This window comes from Brachycentrus maculatus, unplaced genomic scaffold (genome assembly GCF_059751285.1).
Source record: "Brachycentrus maculatus isolate JH-2025_06_01 unplaced genomic scaffold, ASM5975128v1 h1tg000049l, whole genome shotgun sequence".
In the NCBI taxonomy this organism is placed as follows: Eukaryota; Metazoa; Arthropoda; class Insecta; order Trichoptera; family Brachycentridae; genus Brachycentrus; species Brachycentrus maculatus.
In genome coordinates, this window is record NW_028280803.1 from 2,945,001 (window position 1) to 2,959,563 (window position 14,563).

The following is a 14,563-nucleotide window of genomic DNA, read 5'->3' on the forward strand; positions in this document are numbered from 1 at the left end:
GTTTTTTCAAAATCTGAAATCCTTAATTCATCGATTGCTTTAAAAATTTGTCACGACTTTGCTTTTGAGTACGTGCATATTTTAATATCCACAATTTTGTTTTGGTCAGTTGAATTTACCTGTAACAGGAAAAGAAATGTTTTTTTAAACAAATTTTTATCGCCGCAATGGTAGCTTCATTTGTTGAAAATTACAGCATCATTCACAATATTAAACATTGCTAATGGTGGACAGCGTGCTTCTTAATGGCGGCCGTCACTTTCAGTATTTTGGTTTGCATTGTTGTTCATTTTCTTTACATCAAAGCATGTTATAAATATGTACGTACTTTAAATATTCTCCTGTTTCCATTTAAACAAACTAAGCCACAGCGTCGCGTGGTCGGGTAAATCATTTTATTCCGTCAGATTTATTCGGCCAGATGCCCGTCTACCAAAAGACCACCAGCCGTATTGTTCACACTTAACCGGTTTTGGAAGGTAAAAATTGACTGTGATTTTACATACAAATCATTTTATCATTTTTTGATCGATTAAATTCAATAGTGCTTAAGTAGTTCGAGTATTATTATTGAAGTACAAAAACCTTTTCTATGCTGTAAGTACTAAAACTCCAATATTTGCCCTTAATCAATTCTAGCGTTGATCTAAAAGGTTTCAAGGGCCTTTAAGAATATTGGATTTTTATTATTACTTTAAATTGAAGCTTTGTGAACCAAATTTCATGAAAATACAATCCAAGTTGTTGTTTCAACGAAAAGCAAGAGGGTTTCAATCAATCCTTATGGGTTTGTTGGAAATGAAGAAAAAAAATCTTGTTTATTATATCTCGTAGATTTTTTTAAGTATACGTTTCAATTTTATTTATTAATGAAATATTTTCATGTTTTTGAGAGCTACAATTTTTGTAATATTTCCAAGACTTGAAGAATACATGAAGATAGTTTAAAAAGCAGTACTTATTTTTTATATTTAACATATTTTTCTCCGATAAATAAAATAAATAACCTCAATTTTTCAAAACAACAGGTGGAGTTTGAAAGATCTGATTACGATTCATTACTATCGATATGAGAGCATCAATTTATAATATTTTCTTTTTGTTGACTCATACATTATTTAAAAAAATGTTCACATTACATCATTTTGAGGTGCCGTATTTCATTATAAAAATGTAATTGGTTTCGAAAATCACAAAGTTTTATAATTTCATTGTTTATAAATTTCCAATTTCTAGAAGAATCTTCGTTGAATATTGAAATAAGTTATTGTTTGTTAATTTATTTTCATACAACAGGTAATCGAATTAATGTAACTCAGGATAACATATTGAGTTAGAAATAAACTAGAATTATGAAAAAGGAATATAATTGACATAGTAATAAGTAGAAGCTCGAATAATAATTTTTGCTTATTGAAACGAAAAAATGTACAAAATTATCAAAGTAAATATTTTTCTTTAAATCAAGTAATAAGCTCTCCTTCAAGTGATTTAATCACCTGAAGGAAGGCGCCAGTTGGACGTCAGAGAAGGAAATTGTATTCATTTGCAAACGGTTCATTAAAAGGTATTCAATCAATTAGCTTTTCATCCGACTAGAGCGGAAAATGTCAGAAAGTGAAAATTCTAAAAGGTTTTGATGTCACACACTGTATTAAATACAGAGAACGAAAATAACTTGTCGGGGAATGATTATAGCAGTATAAGACTACAGTTGATACCGCTTTTTTCGGTCCTTAGTATTATCGACACCCCTCATTCGTAATTATTTGTTTTACTTTCAATGCATGAAGAACAGAGGGCCGATATTTACTTGAAATTTTTAGATTGTAAATGGATTGAGTCAATTCAAGATTTTAAGTGAATACCGGGGTAAGAATCTCGTTAATTTATCAATTTACATTTTGCTTCGAGGTTAACAATAACTTAAAACAACTTTCTTTATTCGTGAATATTAATATTTCGGATTTGGTATCAGATAGGTATTCATATAATGGTCAATTTGTGAGGGTTTATACGTTTGCGACATAATCCATAAGGTTGAAATAGGTATGATGTCGTAAATTTCCTTACGTAAATTTGTATTAAGTAAATTTTGCTGTAAATAAACCTTATGAGAGAGATGAAAATCATTATTCCGGTTAATAGTCAACCCTTAGGCATCATTGAAGGAAAATTTATTTGCACCCTGCAATGTAATCTATCAGTACATAGACACATATCTGTATATATGTTATATACACACACACATATATATATATATATATTTATATATATATATATATATATATATATATATATATATATATATATATATATATATATATATATATATATATATATATATATATATATATATATATATATATATATATATATATATATATATATATATATATATATATATATATATTTATATATATATATATATATATATATATATATATATATATATATATATATATATATGTATATGTATATATGTATATATATTAATAACATCTGTATACCGAATGAATGTCTTTCGGTTGGCTATAAAACGCACGGTTAGATCCAAAAGCGCCGATCCACCCACAATTGATTTACGGCGAGGCATTTTCTCTCAGAGGAGAACCAAAAAAAAACAATGTTCTGTCAGTAGAAATGAAAATGGCGTCTAGCGGTTGACAGGTGATATATTTGTTACATGAGCGCAGTGACCAAATAATCATATGGGACATGCCTTAATGGTAAATAACTGCTCCAGTGACAGTATGATTTGAAATTGGATGCACATCGTACAGTGTGGTGAATAAGATACATAGATAACTAGAAAAAATACAAGTTTAATTTTTTAATACGGGTTTTAAAACGTATGTATTCCCATGAGAAACATTTTTTTTTAAGTGGCTATAAATTTTCAGTAGATATCATTTCGGCTTTAAGTAACCTTTTGCAATATTAAATGTAGTGATTAATAATTTTTTTGTTGAAATCTAAGTTTATACATACATATAATATCGGTATTATGATCGTATTGATTGACCCTCTTTTCGGTTAGATACTTTTGTTCTCTGTAGGTATATATGTATGGTATGTCATGTCCCCAAAAATATATTTTTGTATTCATCAAATATATTCCCCGAGGGAAAGCGGAAACAGAAATATTCAAAATAGTCCTAAATGTTTTATGACTTTATAACAAGGATCATTGTATTGTATTATCCACAAAACTGGAGTGTATCCAAATTTTTGTTAAAAAATATGGATTCACGTCAAATTTTGACGAAAAATACAATTATTATCGATGGGAAGATAAAAGAAGATCGATGGCCATGTTGATTAATATATTCGTTTATTAAAAAATATCGTATGTAGTCGGTAATTCAACTGTTTTTGGATCCTTTATTTGGCTTTGTGATCGTTGGTAAATTTAAATAAATAGATGAAAATTAAAATGCTTTGTAATTTTAACCATTTATGTGCTGAATTATTTTACTAATACTATGGGAAGAATGTTAAAGCGATATTTACACATGTTTTTTTACTAACTGATTTTTCTTCTTCTGATAAATACAATATAAATAAAAAATTTACAATATTGAGAACAGTTTACTATGTTTAAAAAATGCATGAATTAAAAAAAAATACATCCAAAAATACGTTTACTCGATTATAAACCATGCACTCCCATTTCACAGCGTGTGCAAATGAGCCTTGGTTGTGATATCACTTTTTCGTGTTTATTACTGCATTAGCTTATTTCCTGGTATTTTTTCAAAACCAAACCATTTTGGATCAACGTCAATTTTTACAAAAAAATATAAGTGAGTATTTTTTTATTTTGATTTATTTTTCCATTTGTCCATACAATCTCAAAGGTTAAAAACCAACTGGCTTCCGAGTAGAAAATTCTACCTTGTACAATTTTGAATTAGGATTTTGATAACAATTCTCATCACTATGACGATAAAGGTACTTATTTTAAATAATGGTTGGTAACTAAGTAATGTGTTAATAACGTACTCACTTCCAAGGAACATATGTCTTGTGTCACCGTGTAACAGAATGTTGACGTTTAGCACAATTAATCAGAACACCATGTGTCCGCCTTCTCTCCCTTCTATAGTCTAAGTGTCTAATAATATAATGATTAACACCCCTATTTTGTTCAAATATAAAGGTAAAAGTCAGGAAGTAGCAAAATTCCAATTTTGGACTTTCTTGAAATGTGACGTGGAGCTTTTACAATTAATTAGAAGCGCCGTTGTACTGATTTGACGAAAAAATGGTGAATAAATTCGGATGGAATAATATATATTTTAAAATATATTAAAAATTAATGTTTTGAATACGACTAAGGAAACTTAGTCTTGTAAAAAAAACTCTTGTTAGCATTAAAGAAAGGTAAGTTCATTTCAGCGCTAAAAATGGGCGCTTATAAATAATGAAAGCAATTCAATATGTTATAAATGCAGTGAAAAATTAAAAATTCAAGAAAGATACCCCTTCTTTTGCAATTAAGTATAATAAAAAAAAATTAAGGCAACATTTAAATTAAAATAAACTAGTAAAGTTGAAAATCATAAATAAATGTTATGTTTCCAAGTAACCATTATGGACTTAAGTTTTTTAAATGAAATTTAAGCGGAAAAAATGATGATTTCTCAATTTGATGAAGAATTATATGGAAATTTGGGTATTTACAGGGCTTACAACATATCACTGGCGGGTTTAAATGATCAATTTATACACTATAACATTCAACGTTGTACGCATTATTGACAAACACATTACTACAATATCGGATGTAATAATTATGCTATAATTGACTCGTTTTTTTACATTCTAATTCTCAGCAATCTATGGTTGAGTAAAGTAAGTTTTTTAATGATCACAGACCTTAATGAATTGTAAATAATTTCTCTCCAAATTATTTAGCATATTTTATCAATATAAATAAGTCCTAAATGGAGACAAACCCAAACTTTGTGAATAAAGATTTGGACACTGAAAATACATAGCCTAATTTAAACTATAAAAAAGCTGATACAATCAGCTCATTTTTTTAACGAACAAACACTAATTTTTCTCCCATATCGGTATTGACTGTTAGCTTTAAATCTGCTGACTTGTATTATTTGCAAAAGGGTCTAATCTGCTGTTTAATTAAAGCACATGTTCAGGTTTTCAATGTAAAACAACATAAAATGAAATTGTATTGAAATCGGTTTTTAATTGGCACACTTTCAAATTACTTGGTACAAACGTGTTGTGAATATGTAGCTACGGTTTGTTAAGTTAATTGGCCGATATTATCCTTTCATGTAGACCATTATATATATCCAATTTGGCGAATCGTTAAACCTTAGAAAGATACGCAATATTCATCCAAAAACGAAAAAAAAAGTTTTTTTGCACAAGGCTATAACGGTTCAATAATAAATAATTAAAATGTGAGTTAATACGAGTACTGAAAATACGTAAAAAATTATTTTTTCCATAATAAAATTTATTTTTTATTATTATTTAAGTATTATTTTGATTTTTTTTAAAGGAAATTTAATTTTCAAATCGTTGATATTTCTAATTTTGTATTTAAATAAACGAACAACAAAATAATACAACAGTGTTCACCTAAAAAAAATATTGCAATAGTTTTCATTGTTTTAGTGCTCGTATAAATCAATCCTCAATCAATTAAGTTGTGTTGAGATGGTTTTGATATGTGAAAAGATTGAATGAGGACAGAACGGTTAAACTAATTTATGGGGCTGAAGTAATTGGCAATGGGAGCAGAGAAAGACCAAGGAATACTTAGTATACCAAATATATTAAATACTTGAAAGTGGTCAAGTCAGGAGCCGGAATAATCGGCGGGTATGTATGAGCAGATACATGCATGTGGAAGAAGCGAAGAATGTTTGCCAAGACAGATTGGTTTGGCGTTCTATTCTCTATGCCTACAGAGGCGAAAAAACACGCATCATTTTTGATAATATGATATATTAAATTTTTTTTTGGGAAGATTTGCATCAAATTTATTAAACAAATATGAAAAGGAATATTGACCTGTCTTTTGTAATAATATCAAATTATTGGATGTTCGTTACCTTTGACATTTGATACGAGAATTTATATGACAATCCTCTCACGTGAGTGGTTATAAAACTGATTTTATGCCGGGATGTTGGAAACACATATGGTATATGGTATATACGCGCTACACAAACTTCATGTACTTGCAAAATATTGAAACCTCCAAGAGACATTATTCTGTATGAATTTTGAGAGAATTCAATATTGTGGGGTTTAATTCCAAATCATGGTAAAATTTAATTGCGCAAAAACGACCGTTTAAAACAGTATTCTTATGAAGAAAAAAATCATGGCAATATTTGGTCTAAAAACAAACATTATGTTCACATATCATAACGTAAAATATGTATTAATGTCTTTTAATTGGAATTAGAGTACTGAACGGAGTTTTGGTTGCAACCCTTATGTATGGAAGTGAAGCATGGAGTAAGCAAAAGAAGAATGAAAATAAACTGAATACGGTCAAAATACGATCCTTCAGAGGAATGTGCTTCAAAACGATGTATGATATATGTTCGAATCGCGAAATAAGGAAAAACATGCAAAGTTGAGATAAGCATTATCCATTATATTAATAATATAGTGTTGATATGGTTTGGACATGTGAAATGAATGAGTGAAAAAAAAATGTAGTTAGAAATAGGAGCAGAGGAAGACCAAGGAAAATTTGGAATGACCAAATATGTCAAATACTTGCAAAAGCGTTCAGGTCACAGAAGTCTGAATAATCCACGGATATGTATGAGGAGATACATGAATGAGGAACAAGGGAAGAATATTTGTAAAGACAGAGTAGGTAGTGTGGCAGTCTATTTTCTCTGTCTACCTTTGAGGTTACTGGCGTTGGACATTGTATTTGGATTATAATATTAAAAATTAATCTGTGTTGATAAATTTATGTAAAGAGAGAGGGGGGGAGAGAAAAAATTATTTTAAAAAGATATCTTAACTATTTTAAATTACCAAAGACTATCAAACCGTGTAAGTATCGAGAATGATATACACTATAGTAAATTCAAATGAGAATGAACTGTTTTAAAATATTTATAGAAAAAAAATCGTTAAACTTGGAGAAGCTAACTTAAAAAAAAAAAAAAATGAACACACTGGTACCGCGTTACTAGTTATTTAATGGAAAAAATTATGATTCGAATTAAATGATGATAAGATAAGGGGAGTAGTTATTCACTTTTCTTCTTTTGGTTTATCTTTTAACAGAATCCCAGAAAACAGTAATAATATACCATTATAACTCAGAAACGTGCTTTGTTAAAATTTTACAAAAATTGTTATATAACTTTAAAAATAATTTATTAAAGGTGCTATTATTTTATCACTGTGGCGGGTTTACTGCTAAGAAACAATGTATTACGAAGCTAGAGTTCGAAAAGAAAAATCAGGAATTTAGAACGAGCTCGAAGTATGTCGAAGTTAAGATCAATCTTTATTGTTTTATTGCGAAATTTATGGGGTAATTTGAAACCGTGATTTATCTAAATCCTTAAAGAAGGCAATATATTTTTATTTTTCTTCGTGACATAAAAAGTGCAGCCATTTTTCTAGAACACACGATAAGGGAAGATAGCACAAAAAGTAGGAGCGGTTTGATTTTTTTGCTAGGTGGTGATAACGCTATAAATTTGATATAAGTCAGTCTGTACAAAAACTATTGAAAAAAAATATTTCCAAATGAAGAGTGGTAAAATTAAGTAAATAAATTTTTCGCTTTTCAAAAATGTAAGTTTTGTTAATATATAACTACACACTAAAATATTTGCCTATCGGTTTCGAGAAGAACCCCTCTCTTCGTCAGGACAATCACTACAACAGCATGCAAACAATACTGAGACAAAAAAAAAGTCAATACCATAAACGTATTCACATATTTACAACTACACAAATGTTAATCACATGCGAGCTTGGTCGATGTTTACAACTACACAAATGTTAATTACATGCGAGCTTGGTCGACCCGAGGACCAACATTAAGGATTGCAGAACAACATGCACTAAGGACTGACGTCTCATGCAAACATATATATTTTTTACTATATTTACTTCCATCGTATAATCAAAAAATTATACAGGTAGTTAAACCGTGGGGTTTTAAATGAGATTCGATAAATATAATATAAGATTTATACTTTTTTCAGTGTGTCCAAATACATACTAGAATTTTCATCAAGAACCACTTAGATGCATCTTTTATTTAATCCCAAGAAAAGTGAAGAAGTTTATATAGATGCGGTTGTCTGGGGTTCACGTGGCATAGAACCTGTCATTGGCTGGTAATATTTACCATTCTACCCGTAATAACGGGTTGTAAGTTAATAGACTATTGACTATCTGATACTGAAATTTTAAAAAGTGTTATAAATGTTGTTAGTAATGAACAAACTTGATGTTTTGTTGAAATCTTTGGTTAAAAATCGTAAGTTAGCTGAGATCTCGGTTTGCACATGTCAGATTCATCAGAATTATTTCTGATGAATCTGACATGTGCAAACCATAGTAATAGAACTGATCGCCTTTGTATCCCCTTAACATGAATTACCCTAAAAAATACTTACAAACAACCAACACGTTTTTCTCGTTAAATGTAGCTTTTAAACAAAACGTTACATTCAATTTAAACTGAAATTAAATTAAATTTTGTTGAAACCAATTAAACGCATACTGTGGTTGCAATGATCATTTTTTTGAAACGAATGTTTCAAAATATTTTACTTGATTTAAAGAAGACTGAACATGCTATTTGCACAAAATGGTGCTAGATAACAGTAGAACCTTTTTTAATTAAATAAAAAGGATTGATGTAGATCATCCCTTTATTACACTTCTAACAATGAGAAATTTCTCATTTTTTCGACAGTTTTTAAAGGGTATTCTCGTTTCTTTGTCATATTATTTGAAAGTATATTCTGGGACAATTCAAAAAGGAGTGAATGAAATAACAATCTTTTTAATGGAAATCAATACCAGAGATTTTATGGTTGTATAAAGTATTTTAAATAAACCTTTTAAAATATGTTTAAAAATCACGTTTAAGCTTATTATAAAGTAATTTATTCTTCATAAAAAAAAGCTGTTGACTACATAATTAAATTTTATTTAGTATGCAGTGATTTTATAATAGTTATTTTTTTAACTTAATTTTACTCAATTAAATTTTGGTTGAAATATAATTTAATTGTTTTAACATCCAATTCAAAAATCTGTTGTGTATAAATATTAATATTTTGTACTTTTTCAAAACAAGTATGCCCAATTTAATTTCAATTTTCAACTAACTGAAATTCTTGATCGTACCAAATCTTCTACTCTCGGTCTTTTTCATCTTTTACGTCTTAAAATCGTCGCATAGCGATGTTTTTTTTCACATTTATTAAATTACGTACCAAACCATTCTTAGCACCTGCTTTTCAACGTTATCAACGATGCCCCTAACATTTTTTTTGTAGAGTGAAAACATCAAATAGTAATTGTATCAGATCTTTCTCAAATGGTTAGTGGAATTTATTTTGTAGGCACATACATACAGCAATTAGTTTGTGTAACTTCGACGAGCTTATACAAATATGGGTTTTTTTCCCCATAGTATCACTGCTATTCTCCTTAACCTGTTTTTTTACTGTATCTATGATTACTCGGTTTTCTTACCCAGACAGTAGATATTTCCTCACAAAAGTCATATGTATTTTACAATACATGATTCACTCCCAGATCCAAGAATCTAGAGAGCAGGATTGGTCATCCTGTTTTCATATATAATATATATCATGAAAAATAAGGATTTCTACAAAATACTATGTAGTCGATTTTTAAGTTATATAAATATCATAAAAATGCAATTATTTTTCTATGTCCTCATTACTGAGGGTTGTGACCCTTGCGGAAGCAATGCAAAACATACCTTAAATAATATATTCGTAAATATTTTTTCCAGATGAAAATCTTTTATCCTTACATAATATTTTGGTAAAGAAAACAAAAAAAATACTACTGGAAATCTAGAAGTATTGGAGTATCCGTTGACTGAAGGGACAGTACTCGTCTCAGCACTTACAGCAACATCCCATTTCTTGCTATCTTCTAAAACTCCGGATATAATACAAAAATATCCAAGTACCTAGAGGTTAATTACCCTTCTCGGAAGACAGTTTAAAGGTTAAATATGATAACCTCGAAGAGGAGTAGTTAGACATTTCAAATCGCAGTTTAAATTCGCTGGTAAATATGATCTGACGATTCTCAATTTTGAGTACCAAACAATTTGATTTCTGAGTCTCTAGGCCTGCGAAATAATACAAGGGTACAATACAGGCCGAAAAAATGGAAAAAATACAGATTTAATATACGATATTTTTTTCAAGATACAAATAGTCTGCGGCATATTCCTAAAACAAATTCATTAAAAAAATAATGTGCAGAATAACGAGTACATTACATGGTAACCTTTGTATAAAAACTAACTTCCAACCCAGCTTCTGCCCGGACAGAAAAACAATTATATTTTAAATGAGATAAAATTTGTAAAATAATTACGAATATTCAAGTTTAACGTTGTTTCTCAACTCTCTACGGCAAAATTTGAAACTAGTGTTTCTGAAGTAAACTAATATTTAGTGGAATAAAGTATGCAAATTTGTTCATAAAAGTTTTATTTTTACAGATACGGGTTCATCAGGGAAGTTCACCAGAAATACAAGGTAAAATTAGCATTCATGTTACGTACACATAAGTATTTGTATAAGAGTATTTCTTTTTATTTTATTATTAACTTTATTTGAAAATACCACTATTTAAAAAAAAAATATATCATGACACGTATTATTTCAAAATTAAAACTTAACACCACCTGTGAAACAAATCACAAATTTAGGATTAACATTAATTTTTAATTGGTTAGTCGGTTGCTCCAGATGTATTTTTCATAACTATGTTCCCATCCCTACTTTCTTTTTTGCAGATAAACCTCTTTAATCAATTGCGAAAATATTAAATTCGCTTAATGAAACTCGTGAATATTAGTTTACTTTTAAAATTTAACCTGTAGTTGAAAAACGTAAAAAAATAATATTTTTTTGCTAGTTGTTTTCCTTTCAGATTTAAATTTAGGCGTAATTAAACTTTCTTTCCGATACTGTTCGAAACGTTAGACACTGTTGGTGTGTAGATAGTTTATGTTTATACATAAAAAACAATACTCGTTTGTTTTAAATCTTAAATTGCATTTTCTTAAGAGATTTTAACAAAACGTTGAATACAAATATGTACTTGTTTTTATATACACTTCTGAGAGACATTTTCTAGATCCTTGAATTTGGAGCGCCGGACCGATTACATTGCCTTCATGTGATTAATGATGAAAATAATATAGCGTGGATCCTATTCTATGCCCTACGCACCATATGGTGCAAATCAAGGCTAGAAGATCTTATGTGAAATTAGAAAATCATAAATAAAATTGGGCAAGAATTACATTGTAATATTAATATAAAAAATTTCGTCTAAGGAAACGGACTGTTAGCTCAATCATAGAGCAGCTTTAAGTTAAATCTTAAGCATCCGAGTTCCATGTAAGGTAGTTACGTTTTCGAAGATCAAAACAAATTACTTAAGATATAATTATTTTTTGTGTACGAAATGTGTCGGTTTTTTCATGGGTGAATAATTATCAGATGTATATGTAAAAATAAGAAATATTAACAAATTAGTGGAATTATTTTGGAATTAAACTGAAAATAAGCAAATAATTGTAATGATTGTTTCATTAAAAAAATAAATGCTTAAAATTTGGGTAATACAGATCGTTTAAAACCTATTAATTCATAAAATTTTGTCAATTTACATGTTTAATACGAAAATGTTGCCCGTAAATGATGAATATCAAAAAAAAATCGTAAATGGTGTATCTTAGCAAAAAATAATGATGAATTTTACTTTAGGTCTACATTTTAGTAACCACGAGTCTTTTGTAATTCAGTCACGGATTGACCCAGTGTTTACAGCTGTCAAAAATGTGATGAGGCTTCGGAAATCGATCTTTCGTGGAACACCGTTCGACTTTTACAGACTAAATTTTCATGAGAAAAATATTTCTGGTTTCCTCCAAAATAACAATGGTTATTATGAACTTAAGCCAGTGATTTTATCTGTGCTGTAACATTCATTGAATTTTCTGATAATATTTGTTGAAGAGAACTTTTTACTACCTTTCCCATGTCTCTTATTTGTAATTTATTTTCTTCAAAGATATTTCTTGTAAAACATTATGTCGTGACATAACAATTATAACCGTTCTTTTTTTGTACTAAATGATGTCCAATATGCGTCTCATTATATATGTGAAGCACTGAACTAGAGAATTAGGAGTGATAACATGTTTTCTACGATTTTAATATTTTATTTTAATGTAAATTTAGATTTTCAGTTATTTCGGCTAGATGGGTTTTATATTTCATTTCCATAATGCCCTGACATGATAAATATTTAAAAAAAAAACATTTTCTCAAAAAGCAAGCTAAGGTTTTTGAGACATGTATTTTAAAGACATGTATTTTTAAAAAAGAGTAGAAAAAGCTTTTTGAAAATAATTTGGAATGCATCGAAACACATGTCACAATATGTTTAAGAAAAAGTGGTATTTACCTTGAAAAAGCTTGTTTGTTGTCGTTTTATTTTTAATTGTGATTATTTGTTAGTGTCTTTAATTTAGTGTTGTAAATAAAAATAATATTATATTGATTTTTTTGTAGCACAATGCTGAAAGGCTTCTGAAGCTGATTGAAGGAGTGTACCGCTGGTTACCCCTTGGTACGGTGGTCAACAACAAGGTGCTGGTGGTGCATGGAGGAATCTCCGACTCCACAGATCTGGACCTTATTCGAAGTCTGGATCGGGGAAAGGTGAGCCTAAGCATTATTTAAGACTCAGATCTGGATCAGACACTGGATTATTTACCCTACGTATTAAACATCAAAATTTATAGTTTTGTCAAGTTGGTATGAAGCATCTTTCATTATTTGAAATAAATAAAAAACAATCAACTTTTTATTTAAGTTTAACTTGTTAAATACCACTTTTTCTAACATCTTAAATTACTGCTTAAGTATTTTATAAACAATATAAAATTAAGCACTATAGGTGATTTTATTTATTGGTGTGTCATGAACTTTGTGTAAAAATATGATATTTAAATATAAAAATTATAATTTTTTTTAGTTTATTTCTTTACACAAATAAACTCACACAAATACTTTACGCATGAGTCGTTGCGAGGAATACAGATGTTTTCATCAATAAGTAAAAATATAAAAATCTAAATCGTTATATTTTGTAACGAAATATTACTGAGAAGAGAGCATTGCAGAGGTCTTTATTAGAGAACAATTTATGTCTCAATTATAGTTCTCTAATTTGATATTTTCAAAATATTCACTTTATATAATTTCAAATACATCTATCTTCAATACTTCAATATACAAGGATAGACTAAATATCAGTTACATACAATGTAAATACGAATCAAACGTAGATATTGGTAAAAGCGTGATTATATGTGTAACATCATACATGGGATCATAGTTCATACTCGTTGGTTTGATACTTGTACTCAACGGGAAATGGTTTCGTGGTTCGGTTAATATGGAGCTTTTATCGCATGACTTAATTTAGCCAGTACGTTCTCACGTAATAAACGTGCTAAGTGCTTTTAAATGTGATTATGCCGATATCTAATGCAAAGTAGGTGTTGGTGTAATTGAACAACTGCATTAATGTTATAAGTTTAAAAAGAACTACAAACATTTTGGTATGCATCTAGAATCATTGTTTCTTGTAATTAATATAGTTTTTTTATTGCGTTGAAACAAAAATAGATTATTCGTAAAAAAAGGCGTTAATCTCTTTAACTGCATGAATTATAAAAGACAGCTGTAATAGTCGACAAAAATTATTAGACTCTTTGTCGTGTTTTGAATTACGTATTTGAATTATATTTATTTTCAGCTTTAGGATCATCAGTTTTTAATGAGTGTAGACCAAAGGACAGCAATTTACATAGAAAATTTGTTATCTTAATGTCTATCTTAAGCCTGAAAATTTTATTGTTGCGTGTTTCTTCTCTGTTTTTTTTTTATTGTACAGTTAAACCCACAAAATATCATAGTTTTCAAAAATTTTCATAATAATAGGGTAGGGATTGCTCATGTGCCTATTATATGGATAGCACGACATTCATTCAAGATTGATGTTTTAATGTCAATCTTTTTTTAGATTTCATGGAAACGCCACATCATCATAACCACTAAATGAGATATTCAATATCCATATGCTATTTCGTTTTACCATTTACTAAGGACATTTTTTATGTGAATGTTAGCTTGAATCCTGTACATAAATTTTTACTAATATATATTTTTATTTTGATTTTCAGTACGTCTCTCTTCTCCGTCCGCCAGTCACTGAAAGCAATGCTCCCGGA

The 14,563-nt window shown here is 28.9% G+C and overlaps 1 protein-coding gene across 1 annotated transcript in view; it reads left to right on the forward strand.

The window, feature by feature from the left end:
* LOC148312225 (serine/threonine-protein phosphatase rdgC-like) overlaps positions 1 to 14,560 on the forward strand; it is a gene marked incomplete at its 3' end in the record, with an annotated part of 128,393 nt that extends 113,833 nt beyond the window's left edge. The window contains exons 9-11 of the mRNA XM_088277647.1: positions 10,751 to 10,787; positions 12,837 to 12,986; positions 14,516 to 14,560. Coding sequence (XP_088133773.1) covers positions 10,751 to 10,787; positions 12,837 to 12,986; positions 14,516 to 14,560 — 232 coding nt within the window. The remainder of the gene's footprint in view (positions 1 to 10,750; positions 10,788 to 12,836; positions 12,987 to 14,515) is intronic.
* Positions 14,561 to 14,563: the final 3 nt, after the last annotated feature.